The sequence below is a fragment of the Hyperolius riggenbachi genome, chromosome 5 (genome assembly GCF_040937935.1).
Source record: "Hyperolius riggenbachi isolate aHypRig1 chromosome 5, aHypRig1.pri, whole genome shotgun sequence".
Taxonomy (NCBI): domain Eukaryota; kingdom Metazoa; phylum Chordata; class Amphibia; order Anura; family Hyperoliidae; genus Hyperolius; species Hyperolius riggenbachi.
Window position 1 is genome coordinate 42,934,686 of NC_090650.1, and position 23,637 is coordinate 42,958,322.

The window sequence follows — 23,637 nt, forward strand, 5'->3', positions numbered from 1 at the left end:
TTTTGATCAGCTGTGCACTGCGGTGCTAACCCAGTTGGTGCTTAAACTTATCACGCCTAAACTTATCACGCCTAAATTTATCATGCCTAAACTTATCACACCTAAACTTATCATGCCTAAACTGAGTTTAGGCATGATAAAGGGCTTTTCACCAGCGTGCTAACTGTTAGCACCGCTTTGTGAATCAGGCCCTTAGAACTTTAGCTAACTTTGATAGTTGTCCTATAACCACTTGCCGACCGCCCACTGCCTATGGGCGGCGGCAAAGTGGTGTGCAGAATGAGCGCAATACGCCCATCGGCGGCGTCTCGTTCTGCAGTAGCTGGCCGGGGATCGCACGCTGGATGCGCGCGCATCCACCAGCAATAGGCTCCGCCCATCCACGACGTCAACCCGCCGGCCAATTAGCAGCGCCGGCGGGTTGTTAACCCCTCCATCGCCGCATGTAAAGCATACAATACGCTTTGTAATGTATACAAAGCATATTATACAGGCTGCCTCCTGCCCTGGTGGTCCCAGTGATCGAGGGACCACCAGGGCAGGTTGCAGCCCTCCTAGTGAGCACCCAACCACTCTGATTGTGCCCCCCCCCTGCCCCCTGATCGCCCACAGCACCCATTAGACCCCCCCCCCCCCTGCCCACCCTCTCAGACCCCTGTTTGCACCCAATCACCCCCCTAATAACCCATCAACCACTCCCTGTGGTCAACGCTATTTTTAGATTAGGTCCTAAACTGCCCCCTGGGGGCTCCTGATCACCCCTCCACACCCTCAGATCCTCCCCAGACCCCCCCCCCGAACCCCTCCCCCTGCGTACATCTATTCTCCCCTGTAATCACCCACTGATCACCTGTCAATCACCCATCAATCACCCCCTGTCACTGCCACCCAACAGATCAGACCCTAACCTGCCCCTTGTGGGCACCTGATCACCCGCCCACACCCTCAGATTGCCCGCCGACCCACCCTCAGATCACCTCCGAAAGTGCATTGTTTACATCTGCTCTCCCCTCTAATCACCCACTGATCACCCATCAATCACCCATCAATCACTCTGTCACCACCTGTCACTGCTACGCATCAGATCAGACCCTAATCTGCCCCTTACAGGCACCCAATCACCGGCCCACACCCTCAAATAGCCCCCCAGACCCCCTCTGATCAACTCGCCAGTGCATTGCTTGCATATATTCTCCCCTGTAATCACCTACTGATCACCTATCAATGACACCGTCACCCCCTGTCACCACCTGTCACTGCTACCCATCAGATCAGACCCTAATCTGCCCCTTGCGGGCACCCAATCACCCGCCCACACCCTCAAATAGCCTCCCAGACCCCCTCTGATCAACTCACCAGTGCATTGCTGGCATATATTCTCCTCTGTAATCACCTACTGATCACCTACCAATCACCCCGTCACCCCCGTCACCACCTGTCACTGCTACCCATCAGATCATACCCTAATCTGCCCCTTGCGGGCACCCAATCACCCGCCCACACCCTCAGATAGCCCCCCAGACCCCCTCTGATCAACTCACCAGTGCATTGCTTGCATATATTCTCCCCTGTAATCACCTACTGATCACCTATCAATCACCCCATCACCCCTCGTCACCACCTGTCACTGCTACCCATCAGATCAGACCTTAATCTGCCCCTTACGGGCACCCAATCACCCGCTCACACCCTCAGATAGCCCCCCAGACTACCTCTGATCAACTCGCCAGTGCATTGCTTGCATATATTCTCCTCTGTTATCACCTACTGATCACCAATCAATCACCCCGTCACCCCCTGTCACCACCTGTCACTGCTACCCATCAGATCAGACCCTAATCTACCCCTTGCGGGCACCCAATCACCCGCCCACACCCTCAGATAGCCCCCCAGACCCCCTCTGATCAACTCGCCAGTGCATTGCTTGCATATATTCTCCCCTGTAATCACCTACTGATCACCCATCAATCACCCCGTCACCCCCTGTCACCACCTGTCACTGCTACCCATCAGATCAGGCCCTAATCTGCCCCTGCGGGCTTCTGATGACCCGGCAAAACCCTCACCCCCCGCACCGCAGTGACAGAATTTTTTTTTCTGATCACTGCCGGTACGACTTAATTGTGGCTGAGACCAACCGTTATGCCACACAATACGCAACCGCCAATCCAAGAAGCTACTGTGCCCAGCCTGTCGGTGGAAGCCACTCCAAGTTTCCAAATGTAACATTTTTTGGGGCCTTCTCCTTAACATAGGTCTAGTCAAAAAGAATGTATTGCGGTCTTATTGGTCTACGCACCCAATACATCACATGCCCATGTTCTCTGCTACCATGTCCAGGTCACGATTTGAGAACATCCCGCGCCCTGCACTTCAGTGCCAATACAACCTGTCATCTAAGAGGCCACCCTGCTTATGACCGGTTCCACAAAATTCGGCCCCTCATAGACCACCTGTCATAAAAATTTGCAGATGCTTATACCCCTGAACAGTCATTTTGAGGCATTTGGTTTCCAGACTACTTCACACGCTTTTGGGCACCTAAAATGCCAGGGCAGTATAGGAACCCCACAAGTGACCCCATTTTAGAAAGAAGACACCCCAAGGTATTCCATTAGGTGTATGACGAGTTCATAGAAGATTTTATTTTTTGTCAAAAGTTAGCGGAAATGGATTTTTATTGTTTTTTTTTCACAAAGTGTCATTTTTTACTAACTTGTGACAAAAAATAAAATCTTCTATGAACTTACCATACACCTAACGGAATACCTTGGGGTGTCTTATTTCTAAAATAGGGTTACTTGTGGGGTTCCTATACTGCCCTGGCATTTTAGGGGCCCTAAACCGTGAGGAATAGTCTAGAAACCAAATGCCTCAAAATGACCTGTGAATAGGACGTTGGCCCCTTAGCGCACCTAGGCTGCAAAAAAGTGTCACAAATGTGGTATCGCCGTACTCAGGAGAAGTAGTATAATGTGTTTTGGGGTGTATTTTTACACATACCCATGCTGGGTGGGAGAAATATCTCTGTAAATGGACAATTGTGTGTAAAAAAAATAATCAAAAAATTGTAATTTACCCCCCGGAGCCCCCCCCAATACCATGGACCATGCGGGCTGGTATAGCTCAGGGTGCGAAGCCCCAGTCGGCCGGGGCTCCGCATTCCGGATATCCCAGCCTGCATGTGAGACAAGGGGTTACAGAGGCTCGGGAGGGGGGACCCCACATCATTTTTTTCAAAAAATTTCCCACACTCAGAACATAAAACAAAAATTTAATTAAAAAAAAAAAAAAATATTTTTTTTTAAATATTGTTTCCCAGTATCTTTTTAACAAATCCTGCAAATTAGGTGTTGCTAGGATTTAAGGGGTCTTTGCTATTAACTGCTAAAGTCGGCGGGAATTGTTTCCCTAAGAACTGTCAATACAGGATTTTAATGTATACTTTTATTCTTTGAAATTTTGAAATCAATTTTCTCAAAAAGTCTATGGTCTTTTTGAAAAAAAAATGTTTCCTCTTGTTCCCACTGTTCTTAACATTCCCTGCAAGTTTGGTGTTTCTGGCATTTAAGGGGGCTTTGCTATTAACCGCTAAAGTCGGCGGGCGTTTATTTTTCCCACGGTCAGACAGAGAACTTTAAAATTGATTTTCTCAAAAAGTATAAGGTCTTTTTAACTTGTGACAAAAGAATAAAATCTTCTATGAATTCCCCATACTCCTAATGGAATACATTGGGGTGTCTTCTTTCTAAAATGGGGTCACTTGTGGGGTTCCTATACCGCCCTGGCATTCTAGGGGCCCTAAACCGTGAGGAGTAGTCTAGAAACCAAATGCCTCAAAATGACCTGTGAAATCCTAAAGGTACTCATAGGACGTTGGGCCTCTTAGCGCACCTAGGCTGCAAAAAAGTGTCACACATGTGGTATCGCCGTACTCAGGAGAAGTAGTATAATGTGTTTTGGGGTGTATTTTTACACATACCCATGCTGGGTGGGAGAAATATCTCTGTAAAGTACAATTTTTTTTTTATTTTTTTTTTATTTTTTTTACACACAATTGTCCATTTACAGAGATATTTCTCCCACCCAGCATGGGTATGTGTAAAAATACACCCCAAAACACATTATATTACTTCTCCTGAGTACGGCGATACCACATGTGTGACACTTTTTTGCAGCCTAGGTGTGCCAAGAGGCCCAACGTCCTATGAGTACCTTTAGGATTTCACAGGTCATTTTGAGTCATTTGGTTTCTAGACTACTCCTCACGGTTTAGGGCCCCTAGAATGCCAGGGCGGTATAGGAACCCCACAAGTGACCCCATTTTAGAAAGAAGACACCCCAATGTATTCCATTAGGAGTATGGGGAATTCATAGAAGATTTTATTTTTTTGTCACAAGTTAAAAAGACCTTATACTTTTTGAGAAAATCAATTTTAAAGTTCTCTGTCTGACCGTGGGAAAAATAAACGCCCGCCGACTTTAGCGGTTAATTGTAAAGCCCCCTTAAATTCCAGAAACTCCAAACTTGCAGGGAATGTTAACCTCCCTGGTGGTAAGCCCGAGCTGAGCTCGGGCTATGCCGCGCAGGGGGAGATCTCAGCCCCTGGTGGGGCGATTTTCATTCTGTAAATTGCTGTGCGCGCAGCCAGCACTTTGCTAGCCGCGCGCACAGCTTGATCGCCGCCGCTCTGCGGCGATCGGCCGCACGCAGTGGCTGAAGAGGGCCCCCGCCAGAGCCCTGCGCTGCCCGGATCAATAAGTTCCGGGCAGCGCTATGGGCTGGATCGGGTGTGCCTGACGACAGGACGTCAGCTGACGTCCATGACGTCATCCCGATCGTCGCCATGGCGACAGGAGAAGCCAAACAGGGGAACACGTTATATACGCGTTCCCCTGTTTGCTATAGATGCCGGCGACGATCGGACTAGAGGGCCACATGCGCCCTCTAGTGGTGTTTCATGTAGCTACCACTCTGGTAGCTTTACATGAAACATTAAAAAAAAAATTAAAAAAAATTGGAATTCTGCAATTTTTGCAGAAAAAATTAACCGCCAAGGAGGTTAAGAACAGTGGGAACAAGAGGAAACATTTTTTTTCAAAAAGACCATATACTTTTTGAGAAAATTGATTTCAAAATTTCAAAGAATAAAAGTATACATTAAAATCCTGTAATGACAGTTCTTAGGGAAACAATTCCCGCCGACTTTAGCAGTTAATATCAAAGACCCCTTAAATCCTAGCAACACCTAATTTGCAGGATTTGTTAAAAAGATACTGGGAAACAATATTTAAAAAAAAAAAAAAAATTATTTATTTGTTTAAAAAAATTAAATTTTTGTTTTATGTTCTGAGTGTGGGACATTTTTTGAAAAAAATGACGTGGGGTCCCCCCTCCCGAGCCTCTGTAACCCCTTGTCTCCCATGCAGGCTGGTATATCCAGAATGCAGAGCCCCGGCCGACTGGGGCTTCGCACCCTGAGCTATACCAGCCCGCATGGTCCATGGTATGGGGGAGGGGGGGCTCCGGGGGGGGAGGGGTGGCCAAGCCTCCCCCTCCCTCCCGGAGCCCTTGTCCAATCCATGGACAAGGGGCTTTTCCCCGCCTCCCTTGCCCCAGGTAGAGGCGGGGGGCGGCCACTCCCTGGGGGGGTTCATGGTGGCATCTGGGAGTCCCCTTTAAGAATGGGACCCCCAGATGCCCACCCCCCTCCCAGGAGAAATGAGTATAGGGGTACGAAGTACCCCTTACCCATTTCCACAAAGGGTTAAATGAAATAAAAACACAACCACGGGAAAAGTATTTTAATATTCTTAATTAACCAGAAATACTTACCTGTACCTTTAAACAAATGTTCCCATGCCCATATCCTCGGTTAACGATCCAACGAATACAGTATCCTCTTATTTTGCGATCTTCAATTACCTTGATTGAAGAGCTCCACCGCCCCCCACATAGCAGAGAATGCGTCCTGTGGGGCGCATAGCTCCTGGCTCACGCTGTCCTCCCCGCTTCCTCACCTGTCACCCTCACCTAGGCTGGCACCATGGGCACCATTCTAAGCCTCTACTAACCGGCTCATTAATGAGCCGGTTCTTTTTGTTTTGATTCGAATGAATCGGCTCTGAACTGATTTATTCGATTCAATACAAAAAGAACCGACTCATTAATGATCCAGTTAGTAGAGGCTTAGAATGCGTCCTGTGCGGATGTATGGCTGCGGCTCCCACAATCTCTCCCCACCTGCCTGCACCTGTCACCCTCACCTAGGCTGGCACCCATGGGTGCACCGGGTGCCAGCCTAGGTGAGGGTGACAGGTGAGGAGGGGGGAGAACAGCGTGAGACGGCAGCTATGTGTCCCATAGGACGCATTCTCTGCTACGGTCACGGTCAGAAAGAGAACTTTAAAATCAATTTTCTCAAAAGGTATAAGGTCTTTTTGAAAAAAAAATAATGTTCCTCTTGTTCTCACTGTTCTTCTTAACATTCCCTGCAAATTTGGTGTTTCTATCTTTTAAGGGGGCTGTGCTATTAAAGGTTAAAGTTGGCAGGCAGACATTTTCCAAACGCTAGCAAAGCAGGGCTTAAAACGATAAATATCGTTCAGGCAGGACAAAAGAACACATTAAAACGATAAATTTCGTTCAAAAGGTCGGCGCCATTTTTTAACATTTAAAATGATAAATATCATTTTATAATGTAAGTGAATGGGGCGCCATTTTTATCTATCGGCGCTGGGCGCCATTTTTCACTGACCCGCTTTAAGCTTACACCAGCTGGCACTAGAAAAGCTTGAAACACGGGGATGCCAATGAGCTAAAAAACATTGTAATTCATCTGTGCCACAGTGTAAAAAATAATCCTGCTTATACTTTGACTTACTGAAATGTTGATTGGGAGATGTCCCCACGGGTGCCCGCTACTACCCAGCTATTTTTTGTGACATTACTGTGTTTAGAGGCATTTCAGCTAGCTTGAATATGGTAAGTGACTAAAACCACCTATAGAATTGAATATACATTGATTGAATTATAGTTAAAAAAAAGGACAATTCTTTGTCAATATTTCAGGAGAATGTTTTTGCAGTCAGACCTCCCTCGCTTAATCTTTAACTTACTTATTTGTCTTGGCTTTACCAGCACCCTCCTATGTTGGGTATTAGAGTGCATCATTGTGTAACTTTACTACTTTGTTGTTAGCAACCAGAAGCAGTTACTGAGTAGATCAAATCGTGTAAAGAAACTTGTTCCCAGACAAGTAAAGCAAAACTCTTTGGGCTTGATTCACTAAGGCAAATAGCATGCCTTATGAAAGTTAACACGTCTTATCAGGGTAGCATAGCAAATGCTACGAAGTTATGCCCGCTAATTGGCAATGATGAGAGCTCCACTCGTCCTGCCCTGAGCCCCTGCGGGTCCAACCACTTTAAAGGACATTATCCCCGCACTTTGATTGGCCCAATAGGCTGCCTGTCACTTGACATGAAACTTGACAGGCAGCCTATTGGGCCAATACTCATAATAATGTGTGTGCTATGTAACTGACCACTGTGAACCCAGCCTGAATAATAAGGAAATGTGAGTATTTTTGGAATTACGTTTGAGTGACATGTCCATGTAAATTTTAACTCAAAATCCATATTTTGCTCCAGAGAGACTCACACTTGGGAAATATCATTTATTCTTAGAAAGCAGAGTTCCTTAAGCCTCTGATCAGATGAAAATTCCAGAGGCTTGACAGGCTTGTTGAGGTGCCAGTGGAGCAGGGAGGTTCCCACATTACAGTGATAGTTGGGGAGCTTACCATTAGCCTAGCTCAGTGGTTCTCAACCTTTTTAGTATGTGTACCCCTTTGTGAGTGATCCCGAGGCAAATGTACCCCCTACCGCGCAGAAAAAAAGTGGGAGTGGCAATTACATGATGTGGGTTAAGCCAAATACTAGCGATACTAGCCCCAGTATAGATAGCCAGGTAGTGCCCTAGTATAGATAGCTAGGTAGTGCCCCAGAGTAGATAGCCAGGTAGTGCCCCAATGTAGATAGCCAGGTAGTGCCCCAGTGTAGATAGCCAGGTAGTGCCCCAGTATAGATAGCCAGGTAGTGCCCCAGTATAGATAGCCTGGTAGTGCCCCAGTATAGATAGCCTGGTAGTGCCCCAGTATAGATAGCCTGGTAGTGCCCCAGTATGGATAGCCAGGTATTGCCCCAGTATGGATAGCCAGGTATTGCCCAAGTGTAGATAGCCAGGTATTGCCCCAGTATAGATAGCCTGGTAGTGCCCCAGTATGGATAGCCAGGTATCGCCCCAGTATGGATAGCCAGGTATTGCCCCAGTGTAGATAGCCAGGTAGTGCCCCAGTATAGATAGCCAGGTGGTGCCCCAGTACAGATAGCCAGGTAGTGCCCCAGTATAGATAGCCTGGTAGTGCCCCAGTATGGATAGCCAGGTATTGCCCCAGTATGGATAGCCAGGTATTGCCCCAGTGTAGATAGCCAGGTTGTGCCCCAGTATAGATAGCCAGGTGATGCCCCAGTACAGATAGCCAGGTAGTGCCCCAGTACAGATAGCCAGGTAGTGCCCCAGTGTAGATAGCTAGGTAGTGCTCCAGTGTAGATAGCCAGGTAGTGCCCCAGTGTAGATAGCCAGGTAGTGCCCCAGTACAGATAGCCAGTTAGTGCCCCAGTATAGATAGCCAGGTAGTGCCCCAGTACAGATAGCCAGCTAGTGCCCCAGTACAGATAGCCAGCTAGTGCCCCAGTGTAAATAGCCAGTTAGTGCCCCAGTATGGATAGCCAGGTATTGCCCCAGTGTAGATAGCCAGGTGGTGCCCCAGTATAGATAGCCAGGTGAAGCCCCAGTACAGATAGCCAGGTAGTGCCCCAGTACAGATAGCTAGGTAGTGCTCCAGTGTAGATAGCCAGGTAGTGCCCCAGTGTAGATAGCCAGGTAGTGCCCCAGTACAGATAGCCAGTTAGTGCCCCAGTATAGATAGCCAGGTAGTGCCCCAGTATAGATAGCCAGGTGGTGCCCCAGTACAGATAGCCAGGTAGTGCCCCAGTATAGAGAGCCTGGTAGTGCCCCAGTATGGATAGCCAGGTATTGCCCCAGTGTAGATAGCCAGGTGGTGCCCCAGTATAGATAGCCAGGTGGTGCTCCAGTACAGATAGCCAGGTAGTGCCCCAGTATAGATAGCCAGGTAGTGCTCCAGTATAGATAGCCAGGTAGTTCCCCAATATAGATAGCCAGCTAGTGCCCCAGTACAGATAGCCAGCTAGTGCCCCAGTACAGATAGCCAGTTAGTGCCACAGTACAGATAGCCAGGTAGTGCCCCAGTATAGATAGCCAGGTAGTGCCCCAGTACAGATAGCCAGGTAGTGCCCCAGTACAGATAGCCAGCTAGTTCCCCAGTACAGATAGCCAGCTAGTACCCAAGTATAGATAGCCAGTTAGTGCCCCAGTACAGATAGCCAGGTAGTGCCCCAGTATAGATAGCCAGGTAGTGCCCCAGTATAGATAACCAGGTAGTACCCCAGTATAGATAGCCAGTTAGTGCCCCAGTACAGATAGCCAGGTAGTGCCCCAGTATAGATAGCCAGGTAGTACCCCAGTACAGATAGCCAGCTAGTGCCCCAGTATAGATAGCCAGTTAGTGCCCCAGTACAGATAGCCAGGTAGTGCCCCAGCACAGATAGCCAGGTAGTGCCCCAGTACAGATAGCCAGGTAGTGCCCCAGTACAGATAGCCAGTTAGTGCCCCAGTACAGATAGTCAGGTAGTGCCCCAGTACAGATAGCCAGGTAGTGCCCCAGAACAGATAGCCAGGTAGTGCCCCAGCACAGATAGCCAGGTAGTGCCCCAGTATAGATAGCCAGGTAGTGCCCCAGTATAGATAGCTAGGTAGTGCCCCAGTATAGATAGCCAGGTAGTTCCCCAGCATAGATAGCCAGTTATTGCCCCAGTACAGATAGCCAGTTAGTGCCCCAGTACAGATAGCCAGGTAGTGGCCCAGTACAGATAGCTAGGTAGTGCCCCAGTATAGATAGCCAGGTAGTTCCCCAGTATAGATAGCCAGTTAGTGCCCCAGTACAGATAGCTAGTTAGTGCCCCAGTACAGATAGCCAGGTAGTGCCCCAGTACAGATAGGCAGGTAGTGGCCCAGTACAGATAGCTAGGTAGTGCCCCAGTATAGATAGCCATTTAGTGCCCCAGTATAGATAGCCATTTAGTGCCCCAGTATAGATAGCCAGTTAGTGCCCCAGTACAGATAGCCAGGTAGTGCCCCAGTACAGATAGCCAGGTAGTGGCTCAGTACAGATAGCCAGGTAGTGCCCCAGTATAGATAGCCAGTTAGTGCCCCAGTACAGATAGCCAGTTAGTGCCCCAGTACAGATAGCCAGGTAGTGCCCCAGTATAGATAGCCAGTTAGTGCCCCAGTACAGATAGCCAGTTAGTGCCCAGTATAGATAGCCAGTTAGTGCCTCAGTACAGATAGCTAGGTAGTGCCCCAGTATAGATAGCCAGTTAGTGCCCCAGTACAGATAGCCAGGTAGTGCCCCAGTATAGATAGCCAGTTAGTGCCCTAGTACAGATAGCCAGTTAGTGCCCCAGTACAGATAGCTAGGTAGTGCCCCAGTATAGATAGCCATTTAGTGCCCCAGTATAGATAGCCATTTAGTGCCCCAGTATAGATAGCCAGTTAGTGCCCCAGTACAGATAGCCAGGTAGTGCCCCAGTACAGATAGCCAGCTAGTGCCCCAGTACAGATAGCCAGGTAGTGCCCCAGTATAGATAGCCAGTTAGTGCCCCAGTACAGATAGCCAGGTAGTGCCCCAGTACGGATTGCCAGGTAGTGCCCCAGTACAGATAGCAAGGTAGTGCCCCAGTACAGATAGCCAGGTAGTGCCCCAGTACAGATAGCAAGGTAGTGCCCCAGAACAGATAGCAAGGTAGTGCCCCAGTACAGATAGCTAGGTAGTGCCCCAGTACAGATCGCCAGTTAGTGCCCCAGTACAGATAGCCAGTTAGTGCCCCAGTACAGATAGCCAGGTAGTGCCCCAGTACAGATCGCCAGTTAGTGCCCCAGTACAGATAGCCAGTTAGTACCCCAGTACAGATAGCAATGTAGTTCCCCAGTACAGATAGCCAAGTAGTGCCCCAGTACAGATAGCCAGGTAGTACCCCAGTACAGATAGCCAGGTAGTGCCCCAGTACAGATAGCCAGGTAGTGCCCCAGTACAGAGAGCCAGGTAGTACCCCAGTACAGATAGCCAGGTAGTGCCCCAGTACAGATAGCCAGTTAGTGCCCCAGTACAGATAGCCAGGTAGTTCCCCAGTACAGATAGAGAGGTAGTGCCCCAGTACAGATAGCTAGGTAGTGCCCCTGTATAGATAGCCAGGTAGTGCCCCAGTACAGATAGCCAGGTAGTGCCCCAGTACAGATAGCCAGGTAGTGCCCCAGTACAGATAGCCAGGTAGTGCCCCAGTACAGATAGCCAGGTAGTGCCCCAGTACAGATAGCCAGTTAGTGCCCCAGTACAGATAGCCAGGTAGTGCCCTAGTATAGATAGCCAGTTAGTGCCCTAGTACAGATAGCCAGGTAGTGCCCCAGTATAGATAGCCATTTAGTGCCCCAGTATAGATAGCCATTTAGTGCCCCTGTATAGATAGCCTGGTAGTGGCCCAGTACAGATAGCTAGGTAGTGCCCCAGTATAGATACCCAGTTAGTGCCCCAGTTCAGATAGCCAGGTAGTGCCCCAGTACAGATAGCCAGGTAGTGCCCCAGTACAGATAGCCAGGTAGTGCCCCAGTACAGATAGCCAGGTAGTGCCCTAGTATAGATAGCCAGTCAGTGCCCCAGTACAGATAGCCAGGTAGTACCCCAGTACAGATAGCCAGGTAGTGCCCTAGTATAGATAGCCAGTCAGTGCCCTAGTACAGATAGCCAGGTAGTACCCCAGTACAGATAGCCAGGTAGTACCCCAGTACAGATAGCCAGGTAGTGCCCTAGTATAGATAGCCATTTAGTGCCTCAGTATAGATAGCCATTTAGTGCCCCAGTATAGATCGCCATTTAGTGCCCCAGTATAGATAGCCTGGTAGTGGCCCAGTACAGATAGCTAGGTAGTGCCCCAGTATAGATACCCAGTTAGTGCCCCAGTACATATAGCTAGGTAGTGCCCCAGTACAGATAGCCAGGTAGTGCCCCAGTACAGATAGCCAGGTAGTGCCCCAGTACAGATGGCCAGGTAGTGCCCCAGTACAGATAGCAAGGTAGTGCCCCAGTACAGATAGCCAGGTAGTGCCCTAGTACAGATAGCCAGGTAGTGCCCCAGTACAGATAGCCAGGTAGTACCCCAGTACAGATAGCCAGGTAGTACCCCAGTACAGATAGCCAGGTAGTGCCCCAGTATAGATAGGTAGTTAGTGCCCCGGTATAGATAGCCTGGTAGTGCCCCAGTACAAATAGCTAGGTAATGCCCCGGTATAGATAGCCAGGTAGTGCCCCAGTATAGATAGCCAGTTAGTGCCCCAGTATAGATAGCCAGGTAGTGCCCCAGTATAATCTTACGTAGCCCTGTTCCCACGCAGACTCCTTTCGCTGGACTCTCCTCCTCTCGCTGCGTCTTCCTGCTATGGTTACTTCCAGCAGCAACTCTGACGACATGAGTGGCTGCTGGGTAACCATGGCGACAGGACGCTAGGCGGGCGATAGGAGGAGAGCCCGGACAGGAGGAGAGCCCGGCGACACCAGTCCACGCAGGAACGGGCATAAGTAAATTGATACGCCCCGACACTGCCTGCCGTGCCGACAGTTCTCTCCTGGGGGCGAGATCCACCATTTTGTTCACAGCCCCTGGGGGACCCCCTGACAGCTGCCGATGTACCACCCGGGGGTCCGCGGACCCTAGGTTGAGAACCACTGGCCTAGCTGACCCTCTCCCCGTGTACCTTACAGGGCTTTTGTACAATTCTACGCAGTCTTGCACTCAGTCACACCATTAAAGTAAAACTAAAGTGAGAAAATAAAGCAAGATACTAATGGAGAGGAAAGGTTCTGGATCCTATTGAGCCTTCCCTGTCACCTCTTGATCCTCCTCGTTCCAGCTCTGTCACCCCCATTACAGCTGTTAGTCAAAACCAACTGGTGAGCCGGCGGAAGGCTTCAGAAGCACTTGTGTCCAAAGCTCTCAACTGTCCCTCTTTTGGAGGGACTGTCCCTCTTTGAGAACAAAGTCCCCCTGTCCCTCTTTCAGGACTGATGGACAGATCTATGTAAATATATGTATTTTTCTACTTAAAATGTGTTTTATTGAGGGTAAATGTTAATCGGAAGAAAAATGGCCTATGAATTATTAAACAACATATTTTTCTTATGAACTCTTTATCGTATGCTTGACTGGAGGTGTGTTAGGGGCGTGATCACGGGTGTGGCAGGGGCATGGCTTAAGTTTCCCTCTTTCTTATCTAAAAAAGTTGGGAGGTATGCTCGCGTCCCCAAGAACTTCAGAAGACAGGCGGTTACGTACTATTCATGCTTGAGCATGTACTCCCACACAATCGTGCATGTGCGTACGGAGCCGCCCATCTTCTGCCCAAGCATTCTGAGGGCTCCCGGAGGCAGCGTAACTTTACTGAGGAACATCACTGGAATGGGCAGCATGGTGGCATAGTAGCTAGCACTCTCACCTTGTGGCGCTGGGTCCCAGATTCGAATCCCAGCCAGGTCAACATCTGCAAGGAGTTTGTATGTTATCCCTTTGTCTGTGTGGCTTCCCCCTAAAATTAGCCCTAGACTATGGGCCTGATTCACAAAGCGGTGCTAACAGTTAGCACGCTGGTAAAAAGCCCTTTATCATGCCTAAACTCAGTTTAGGCATGATAAGTTTAGGTGTGATAAGTTTAGGCGTGATACGTTTAAGCACCAACTGGGTTAGCACCGCAGTGCACAACTGATCAAAAGTTTTGCGCTAGCAAAGTCTGGTGCACTTCGCATAGAGTTTAATGGCGCTGCTTTGCGTGCGGGACTAAACTTATCTAAACTTAGCATGCCTAAACTTATCATGCCTAAACTTATCACACCTAAACTTATCACACCTAAACTTATCATGCCTAAACTGAGTTTAGGCATGATAAAGGGCTTTTCACCAGCGTGCTAACTGTTAGCACCGCTTTGTGAATCAGGCCCTTAAAGTCTCTAACTGGGTTAGCACCGCTTTGTGAATCGAGCCCTATGATACATACACTACACAACATAGACATATGACTCTGGTAGGGATTAGATTCTGTGCCCCTCTGAGGCACAGTTAGTGACAAGACAATATACTCTGTACAGCGCTGCTTAATATGTGGGCGATATATAAAGAAATAAATGAGGGGACCGAGAGGGGACAGGGATGGCTCAATTGGATCTAGAGCCTTTCCTCTCCACAGGCAAGTATCGGACTATTTTTTCCCCACTACACGGTAGCAGGAAAAAAGGGCTCCAACTGAGGGTGGACGAAAAGGGCGCCGCCATAGACGTTAATGCAATTATCGTTAATATGGCGAAAAAAGCTGAAAAACGGCGTTGTGATAAATATCATTAACATTATATGGTTTTTGAAGTATGTTATCATTTTAGAAGCTTGCAACGTTATAGTTTTTGTCATGTTATTTTGTTTATATTTACAAATTTTACGTTATCAAAGATATGATTGTTACTATGTAAAAGGGTGTTTCTGCAGAGTGAGTGGTTAGGGTTAGGCACCACCAGGGGGAGTGGTTAGGGTTAGGCACCACCAGGGGGAGTGGTTAGGGTTAGGCACCACCAGGGGGAGTGGTTAGGGTTAGGCACCACCCAGGTGGCGGTTAGTTTTAGGCAACACCGGGGGGTGGTTAGGGTTAGGCACCACCAGGGGGGTGGTTAAGGTTAGGCACCACCGTGGGAGTTAGGGTTGGGCACCACAGGGGGGTGGTTAGGGTAAGGCATCAGCGGGGGGTGGTTAGGGTTAGGCACCACCAGGGGGGGGGGGTTAGGCACCACCAGGGGGGTTAGGGTTAGGCACCACAGGGGGGGTGGTTAGGGTTAGGCATCACCGGGGGGGGGGGGGTGGTTAGGGTTAGGCGCCACCAGGGGACTGGTTAGTTTTAGGCACCACCAGGGGAGGGTTCTGTGTGAGGGTAGGGTTGGGTTAAGCTGTATTGTTGAACTACGTAATGATATTTAAAGTTAATATCGTTTCGTTATTATTTCTCGTCTGTTTTTGCAATGGTATTTATCATTAACAAAGCTTGATAACAATGTTTATCGTTATCAGATTTCTTTAATAACCGGCGCCATTTCGTTATCAACTCGTGCCCTTTTTTCACGGCGCCCTTTTTTCGTGCACGCCGCTACACGTTTGCTTTAAAGGGAACCTAAACTGAGAAGGATTTGGATTTGGATTTTTCCTCTTAAAATAATACCATATATTCTGGCGTATAAGACGACTGGGCATATAAGACGACTCCCCAACTTTTCCAGTTAAAATATAGAGTTTGGGATATACTCGCCGTAAAAGACTACCCCCTCTACCAACGCACAGCAAATAAAAATTAGAAAAACATCATACACTGGTGCTATATATGAACAGATACTGGTGCTGTACTGTATGTGGTACCCAGTATATAACAGTATATAGGGGATTGACTGATTAAATTGGTCAACTCTCCCTCTCCCTAAGTGGATTGGTCAACTCTCCTTGTCTACCTGTTTATCAGAGCGGTATGGAAGAATAGATCGCGCTGTGCCCATTAAACACGCCTCTCTCACCCGTCTGGCCCACCCTTGTATCCTATTTACCTCCTTCTCTGCCTCTCAGATCTCGCACATGTGCGCCTGCGCCGCTTCACTACAGTCCTCAGCAGCGAGATCTGAGAGGCGGTAACAGGATAGGGCGTATCACCCGGCATCAATGACACCCGGCGTATAAGACGACCCCTGACTTTTCAGATAATTTTCAAGGGTTAAAAAGTAGTCTTATACGCAGGAATATACAGTACCAGTTGCCTGACTCTCCTGCTGATCCTGTGTTTCTGAGGGCCCATTTCCACTATCGCGAATTCGCATGCGTTTTTCGCATGCAAATTCGCATAGCAATACAAGTGAATGGGACTGTTTCCACTTGTCAGGATTCCTTTGCGGTTTTCTGTGCAGAAAAAATTCGCATGGCAGAGCCATCAAAATTCGCATGCCGCATACCACAATGTATTTAATAGGAAATTCGCATGCGGTTTGGGTATGCGAATTGTCATGCAAATTTTCATGCGAATTCGCATAGACACAATGGAAAAACACACCAGCACTGCCATGGTTAAATTCCCATACATCGTCAACCATGCGAATTCGCAGGAAAATTTGCATAGACCCGCATGCGAAATTCGCATCCGCATGCAAATTTTTACAGCGGCGATTCGCACCACACAAGTGGAAACGGGCCCTAATGCTTTTAGCCACAGCCCCTCAACAAGCATGCAGATCAGGTGCTCTGACTGAAGTCAGACTGGATTAGCTTCATGCTTGTTTCAGGTGTGTGATTCAGCCACTACTTTGGTCAATGAGATCAGCAGGACTGCCAGGCAACTGGTATTGTTTAAAGGACTTACGAGGCCTGTTTGCGCCCAAAAAAATAAAAAAAGTGAGATACCTGTGTCAGTTTGTGAGGAACGGAGGACGCCGTCCGGGTCGGGCTCTTCAGCCTTCACAAAGATGGCCACCGGAGCAGGCCGCGGCTGCGCAGTCCGCATAGCTGTGAGTGCGGCTGCGCAGCTCTAAGGCCAACCCCCCGATCCACGTAACAGGCTGTTTCCTGTAGCGTGGATCGGGGGGTTGGCCTTAGAGCTGCGCAGCCGCACTCGCGGCTATGCGGACTGCGCAGCTGCGGCCAGTTCCGGCGGCCATCTTTGTCGAGGCTGGAGATCCCGACCCGGGCCGTGCGGTCGGGGGACGTTCAGGGGGATACTGAGCGGCGGGGACCCGGTGGAACGGCATGGAGGGCCCGGACGATGTCCTCCGTGCCTCAAAAACTGACACAGGTATCTCACTTTTTTATTTTTGGGGGCGCAAACAGGCCTCGTAAGTCCTTTAAAAGGAAACATCCATATCGCTCTCAGTTAAGGTTCCCTTTAATTGTTAGTCTGTCCTATCTCCTATGTGTCCTATGAACTACTTTTAATGCATGGAGTAAATTGCACTGTGATTTTTTATTATTTGGCAATATAACAGTGCATCACCACAAAACAATAGGATTGTAACACTGCAAACTGTAATGCGGGAATGAAATTCCACTGGTACGTATTTGCTGTAGAGGAGAACGGGTTCACAAACCAAACCATGTCACAAAAAATGTCAAGTGACAGGCGGTTACCCTCAGAACACTGGCAGTAATACGCACACAGTACACTTAGGCCTCGTTCACATCAGGGACGTTTCTATGCGCTTTTCGCAGCGCACTGCAATGTGTGTTCATCAAGGTATTGATTTTTCCATGTAATTAAATGTAGCTGGTTCACATCTATGTGCTGCGCTGAGCAGCGTTACAAAAACGTAGAGTTGCATGCATTTCTGTGCGTTGAGCTGTAAAGCGCACATCAATGCAAGTGAATGGGTGTGCTTTTTTAGTGCATAGAAGTGCGTACAAGCGCAAAGAAGCGCATGTGTTTTTTTACCCCTAATCAGAAAAAAAAGTACTTTTACATATAAAAACAAAGCTTTATGGACAACTACTACAATAAGCAAAACATGCTTTAACGAAGCGCAGAGCAATGCACAGACGCGCGCACTAAAGCACGCACAAGCGCATGCTATTTTTACCACGCTCGTTCACACGTTTCTCAGCGCAGCAGATGTGAACGAGGCCTTAGTTCTCAAGCGAAGTGTAGTGAAGTCTAGATACCCTTTCACACTACAGTGCTGCTGACAAGTGAACTGACAAGGATGTAGTGAATAGTGATTAAGTGATGGACACCCAACTGATCCAGCGACGTCCATCCGACAACGATCGTTCATCGCTTCATCTTCCTGCTCGCATTGTTGCACGATGTTACAAGACGGCACATAACCGCCGCGAACGGGAAGTCAAGCGATCAATGTACTTTGTTCTGCGTTGTCGGGTATCTTAAAGATCCGATCCACCTTGATGGTTGTTATCAGTGTGCATTGCTAAACCCATGTAGCGAGGTCGGGAAAATTGTGTGGTGCAAATGGGCCTTAACACTACACTAATGCTAGGTACACATGATGAGATTTGTCAGTAAATCTGACAGAAAATAGCCCTAAGTACCCTCCTACACTTTCCCTGAATTGTACACAGCTCTCCCTAAGCTCTTTCTCAGCTCTGAGTAGCTTGCAGAATGATACCCCTCCCTCCGCCCCTTTTTTAATCTGCTTGTGGTGGAATCCCTTCCAATTGGCTCCTGGACCTTGCAGTGCATCCTGGGAGCAAATGATTCACTCCAGCAAACGTCATTCTGCACTTCCCGCTGATATTTGGTGCCATTACCACCCCCTCACAAATGTTTGGCGAAAAATACAACTACCATACCTCCCAACTTTTTGAGATGAGAAAAAGGGACACTTAAAGCCACGCCCCTGCCACACCCCTGGTCAAGCCCTCACCACGCCTCTAGTCATGCACACCATAAAGATTTCATATGAAAATATGTTGTTTTATAATTCAAACCACACTGGTCCTTTCTATCCTGGTTCATTTTCTTTCATAGTAACATTTTAAGATTAGTAATATATCAATTTAAAGGTTGGGAATAAAATTTAGAGTCAAGCAAACACATTTTAGTATAGAAATATATATATATTTACATAGAAAGAGGGACAAGGTCCTGAAAGAGGGACAAATGAGGGTGAAAGAGGGACAGAGGGACAGGGCTCCCAAAAAGGGACTTTCCCCCTGAAAAAGGGACAGTTGGGAGCTATGCAACTACATGGCAAAAAAAGAGGTCCTTTCTCACAGAAATCTACAAAATCGACCGTAGAATTCTTGCTCGCTCATCCTTACTTCATACAATCAAGTGTCTATCTGGATCAAGCTGGTTTTAACGTTTTTGCTTTCTCTTATCAGGTGTAGTGCCAAACCCAGAACCCACAAGTGAACCTTTTCCTGGTAAGAACCTTTCCCTATTTGTGTTATAAAAATAAAACAAAAAACAAAACTGTTTATACCTTAAAATAAACCTGAAGTGAGAGGAATATGGAGGTTGCCATATCTATTTTCTTTCAAAATGGAATCAAACTCTGACATAACACTAAATAAAAATGTGTTTTCCTATTCTTTATTACCCATACAGTTATCATATTCGCTTTTTGTGCACAAGTAATTTTGTCTGTTTACAATTGACAGGTTCCCAAAGTACAGTTAATATGCTCTGAAAGCTGTCATTACACTTTATTCATAGAAGCTGTTATTATATATTAAAATCTTATAGTAAACATTACATTTCTCACAGGAGTGCATACTACAAGCAGACAGAGCTCATTTTCAGCACAGCTAAGAATGTAACAACAGAGGAATGTAAACAAAAGATAATGTTATCACCTCTTCAGATGTGATCATAAGCTGAAGGGGCTTTCCACTGCAGAGCAAAGTGCTGTGTTTAACTGTTTAAATGCTGTTCTGCAACATTTGTGATAGTAGGTTTTTTTCTGGGAATACACAATGGGCTTGATGTACTAACCGGCGCTAAGCCGGTTAGTGAGCCCTAATGCTTCATGGGCGTAAACTGGGGTGTTAGGTGGTTAGCGCCCACACACTGAGTAAATCGCCGCTCAGGCCGGCGGGTAATAGTGCGCGGTGCGACGATAACATTGCACCCGCTGCCCTGTGAAGGTCGCACCTCGTGTGACAAACGGCGCATCGGATGCCCACGAAACGGCGCATCGATGCGGGGCTGTGCGAATCATGGTGGGGTTGTGCGGGAAGTAGCTCTGCGCGGCCGTTAGTGTGCGCAGAGCTACTTAGGGGGCACTAAGAGGCTTTTCACAGCGGTGCTAACACTTAGCGCCGCATTGTGAATCAAGCCCAATGAGTTTTTTTACTGGCTGAACGATTTTTCGATTGATTTCCATTCACTTCTATGAAAAAAATGTTCAGAAAAACGATCAAAATCAGAACAGACTTGTCGGGAATTTTCTATCGAGCCATCTATCTGCCGAAAAAACTCACGATGCCCTGGGTGTATTCCCAGCATTTCTTCTTTGCTCTAAAAGATTAAGCAAAGAAGAAATGCTGAGCTTCAGACCACTTTAAACATTACAATTTGTCTGGTGTCCTGCTGATGTCTTTAGCTGCAGTAGTGCCTAAATCACCCACCTGAAACAAGCATGCAGCTAGTCTTGTCAGACTTCAGTCACAAACATCTGACTTGCAGGCTTGTTTAGGGTCTACAGCTAAAAGTATTAGAGGCAGAGGCTCTCGTATAAGTCTGCAGAACCTGTTTTTACAAAGCTTGCCAGACAAACCAGCAGGTGGTGCTCTACGTGAATACGATTTTTTATGTGCTGCATTTTGTTTTTCTTACCGAAAACATCTCTTCACATCCATTTAAAGGATACCACAACTGAAATGTGACATAATGAGATAGACATGTGTATGTACAGTGCCTAGCACACAGATAACTATGCTGTGTTCCTTTTTTTCTTTCTCTGCCTGAAAGAGTTAAATATCAGGTATGTAAGTGACTGACTCAGTCCTGACTCAGACAGGAAGTGACTACAGTGTGACCCTCACTGATAAGAAATTCCCCTTTTTTACCTCTTTCTTGCTCTCAGAAGCCATTTTCTGCTAGGAAAGTGTTTTATAATTGGAATTTCTTATCAGTGAGGGTCACACTGTAGTCACTTCCTGTCTGAGTCAGGACGGAGTCAGTCACTTACATACCTGATATTTAACTCTTTCAGGCAGAGAAAGAAAAAAAGGAACACAGCATAGTTATCTGTGTGCTAGGCACTGTACATACACATGTCTATCTCATTATGTCACATTTCAGTTGTGGTATCCTTTAAAGAATCTCCAGCTCCAGGGCCACTCGTCCCTCCTTTAACCACTTGAGGACCAGACATTTATACCCCCTAGTGACCAGGCCATTTTTTTTTTACAATTCAGCACTTCACAACTTTAACGGTTTATTGTTTGGTCATTCAACTTCGCACCCAAATTAATATTACCTCCTTTTCTTCTCACTATTTTTGGTGGCATCTAATTGCTGCAAATTTTCTTTATTTTTTGTTTAATTAATTAAAGAAGAGCAACATTTTTCATTTTTATTTATCTTCCCCCTCCCCCCCCCCTAAATTAGCCCTACGCTACCTTACATACATATGGCTATGCCAGGGATTAGATTGTGAATCTACCAGAGGGATAGTTAGTGACACAAAAATATACTCTCTACAGCGCTGCTCAAGATGTCGGGGCTATGTACATTTTTATTATAAATAAAAAGAACAGCCTGCCAGCGCTGATCACCTGCTGGCAGGCTGAGTGCTGCGGCTGTCTTTTTACAGTGATGAGAGCTCGCGTTCGTGCAAGCTACCGTCTAACCTCACTTCTTGCAAGATGACGCCATATGGTGTCGTGGAGGAACAACGGAGCCACTCTGCGGCCATCAATCGGCGTTAGGCTGTTGCAGAGTGGTTAAACTGTAATATTGTGATTATTTTCATCACTTTGCTTTCATGGGGCTACTATACTAAATTATTTTCCTCTGTGTGTGACAGATTTTGAAGTGAGCAGTGATGGTTGGCTGGTACGGAATGATAGTCAGTATTATGTGAGTAAGGACGAGGTGCCCATGGACAAAGCTCGAGAATTCTGTAAGAAAAATTTTGCTGATTTGGTGACAATTGAAGATGAGGAGGAAAGGCAATTCCTGTGGAACTATGTAAGTTCTGAATCATCATCTACATTGTGTGGATTGTACAAGCATTTGTAATTAATATTACTAGGACAAAAACTTCTGATACATATTGTGCTCCCCCCCCCCTCCCCTATTAGGTTGGTTGAAATAAGCTTGTAATATGGATTAAATACCGTATATACTCGAGTATAAATACTGTTTACACTTGGGGCATACTAGTTGACGCCCGCCCTCATACACCATACTTGATGTCTAGTGGTCTAGTGGTCTCATACGGTATATTATTTTTGGAACTAAACTGGACTGTGGGTTTATGAGCAGCACTTAAAGCAGCAGTTCGATATATTGGGATTTCTAGTACATGTCAAATAAGGAATTCTGTTTATCCACTTTAAGACTAATACGTAAATAATGTTTATTTTTGTGCTTTTATGTGGGGAAACGTTCCACAAGAAGCTCCTGCACCATGGATGCACCAGGTTTAGTATTTTCCCCTTGTTTTTGTCCCCTAAACCTAGGTGCATCGTATGGTCAGGAGCGTCTTATGGGCCGGAAAGTACGGTATATAGCACTCTGCGGTATAACACCTTGCACAGTATCAGACTGGGAGCTGGAAAAACTGAGGAAATCCACCTGCTGGCCAAGCAGCAGTAACCCTGTGTTATCACTCCCAATAGAAACCTGCAGCAAGTCCTCACTGTGAGCAGCAACACCTGATTACTGCTGCTTGGCCAGCAAGTAGATTTCCTCAGATTTCCTGCATCCCAGTCCAGCACTGACCTTGCACATAACTGCCCTCATATTCTTTTTCCTTTTAGGCTTTGAAGACTGGGGAGAGTGATTTGTATTTCATTGGTTTACGCTTATCCTTGGATAAAGAATTTAAGTAGGTGTTTATTCGCGAATTCCGTTTATGTTTAACTTACTGTGTGATAGTGTGTTTGCTTTTGACTGCCTGGCATCTAAAGATACCCTATTTTCACACTTGATAAAAAAATAAGCCCCTTTCATAGAATGTTCCAATGAACAAGGATGTTCAACCATGTCAGTTCCTTGTGTCCATTGTGGTGAGGGGTCGCAACGTTCTGTCTTGCACAAATCAGGCATATCATAGTTAGCATGCTGTCATCGTCATGCCATTGCAATAACTATGTTTGCTTCCATAATACCTAACCTTAACACCCCTCCTGAAATTAGCAACAGTATTTGTCGCTATCTCGGAGGGTAAGTGAGGAGAGGGATTCTCTGCTCAAACATCCACTAGGGGCGATCCTGCAGGCTTTAAAGAGCTGTTATTGGGCAGCTTTATCTCCCTGGCTGCGCCCCTGCTGGCCCCATGCCTCCCTGCGCACTGGGCGAGAGATATCTCTCTCATTCCAGCATTGTGACCCAGAGGTCACTAAAGAGGGCCCTAGCAGGGCTCAGGAGTGGCAGAGAGTGGCGTGGATGGCGGCTACCTGATCCGCCCAACCCCCCGGGTTCAGGTAGCCTAGGTTTTTTTTTTAATTATATGAGCCCACCTCTGGCTCTCTTTAACTGTCCCCCAACACTTCCCATGGCTAACTGAAACCACCCCCCATTCCTAACCTTAACCGTCCCCATGGCTAACTTTAACCACTGGGAATAGCTCATCAGGGCTGGCAGGCAACTGGTATTGTTTAAAATGAAATAAATATGGTAGCCTCCATATTTTTCTCCCTTCAGTTGTCCATTAAAGTGTACCTATAGGGAAAAAAGTGACCCATTTAGAT

General features: G+C 47.1%; 1 protein-coding gene across 1 annotated transcript in view; it reads left to right on the forward strand.

Annotated features, from left to right (window-relative positions):
- Nucleotides 1–23,637, forward strand: part of LOC137518156 (macrophage mannose receptor 1-like) — a 335,787-nt gene that overhangs the window by 142,267 nt on the left and 169,883 nt on the right. Inside the window, exons 16-18 of the mRNA XM_068235568.1 lie at nt 19,096–19,137; nt 21,747–21,910; nt 22,705–22,772. Of these exons, the coding sequence (XP_068091669.1) occupies nt 19,096–19,137; nt 21,747–21,910; nt 22,705–22,772 (274 nt within the window). The remainder of the gene's footprint in view (nt 1–19,095; nt 19,138–21,746; nt 21,911–22,704; nt 22,773–23,637) is intronic.